At 47.2% G+C, this 943-nt stretch overlaps 1 protein-coding gene across 1 annotated transcript in view; it reads right to left on the bottom strand.

The window, feature by feature from the left end:
* cfap61 (cilia and flagella associated protein 61) overlaps nt 1–943 on the bottom strand; it is a 50,642-nt gene that overhangs the window by 10,538 nt on the left and 39,161 nt on the right. The window contains exon 14 of the mRNA XM_015378986.1: nt 282–374. Within this exon, the coding sequence (XP_015234472.1) occupies nt 282–374 (93 nt within the window). The remainder of the gene's footprint in view (nt 1–281; nt 375–943) is intronic.

The following is a 943-nucleotide window of genomic DNA, read 5'->3' as shown; positions in this document are numbered from 1 at the left end:
CTGGACTCACCCCAGCTGATCCTACACCAGCTGTTAAAAGATCACATTATCCTCCAATCCAATAAATATGTTATCCATCCATCATCCATCCATCCATCCATCCATCCATCCATCCATCCCATGGACGCCCAGGAGAAGACCAGTGGCTGGAAGTTGGAGGGGATTTGGCTGGGAGTCCCGGGGGGGGGAGTGGGCTGCCATTGGGCCGGCGTTTTACTGAGAAGGGTCATTTTTAATGGCTGCTACTGTAAGAAAACGACAGCCGTCCCTCCATCAAGCACCTCGTGGACAGAAATCCAACTTGATGATGGTCGTAGTTTCCAGGGAAACCATGGGTTGAAATCAGGGTGAGGTTGGTGAGTCTCAGGTGGGGGCTGGAAGAGGACAGACAGAACAGAAAGAAATAAAAACCAGGAACATGCAGACACCAGACTAATGCAGAAGTTGGTCTCAGCGGGTTGTGGAGCTTTTAATAGAAGGTGGAGCTGAATTAACCAGTGTCAACAGAGACATGGCTGTCAGACAACAGCTGATCGTCAATTATTTGTTAAAGAAAGACAAATCCGAGCCGTTTTACTGAAGGTGTTGATCCTTTATCCTCTAGATGTCTCTCTGAGAGCTGAAACACTGACATGATCGTCAGAGAAGGAAAAACAGTTAGAGATCATCAAAGCAGCATTGAGGAGCAGACCTAAGGATGGAGCTGTTAGAAGGAGCCTGGTTGCCATTGTATGACAGACTATAGAGGGCATGGAGGAGCTGGTGTTTTAACCAGCAACCAGCTCTGATCAGCTGCATGGAAAAATACCATCTGATGAAAGCTGGCGGTAATTACAGCGAAAAGAAAAATCAACCTGCTTGGCTCAGTTTCCTCATTTAAATGTATAGTGGAGGATTTTCCCCAACTTCCTGGGGGCCCCATAAATGGTTGGTTAATCCAACT

This window comes from Cyprinodon variegatus, unplaced genomic scaffold (genome assembly GCF_000732505.1).
Source record: "Cyprinodon variegatus isolate N-32 unplaced genomic scaffold, C_variegatus-1.0 Scaffold183, whole genome shotgun sequence".
In the NCBI taxonomy this organism is placed as follows: Eukaryota; Metazoa; Chordata; class Actinopteri; order Cyprinodontiformes; family Cyprinodontidae; genus Cyprinodon; species Cyprinodon variegatus.
Note: the sequence above shows the minus strand (reverse complement) of the source record. Positions and strands in the feature narration are given on the sequence as shown.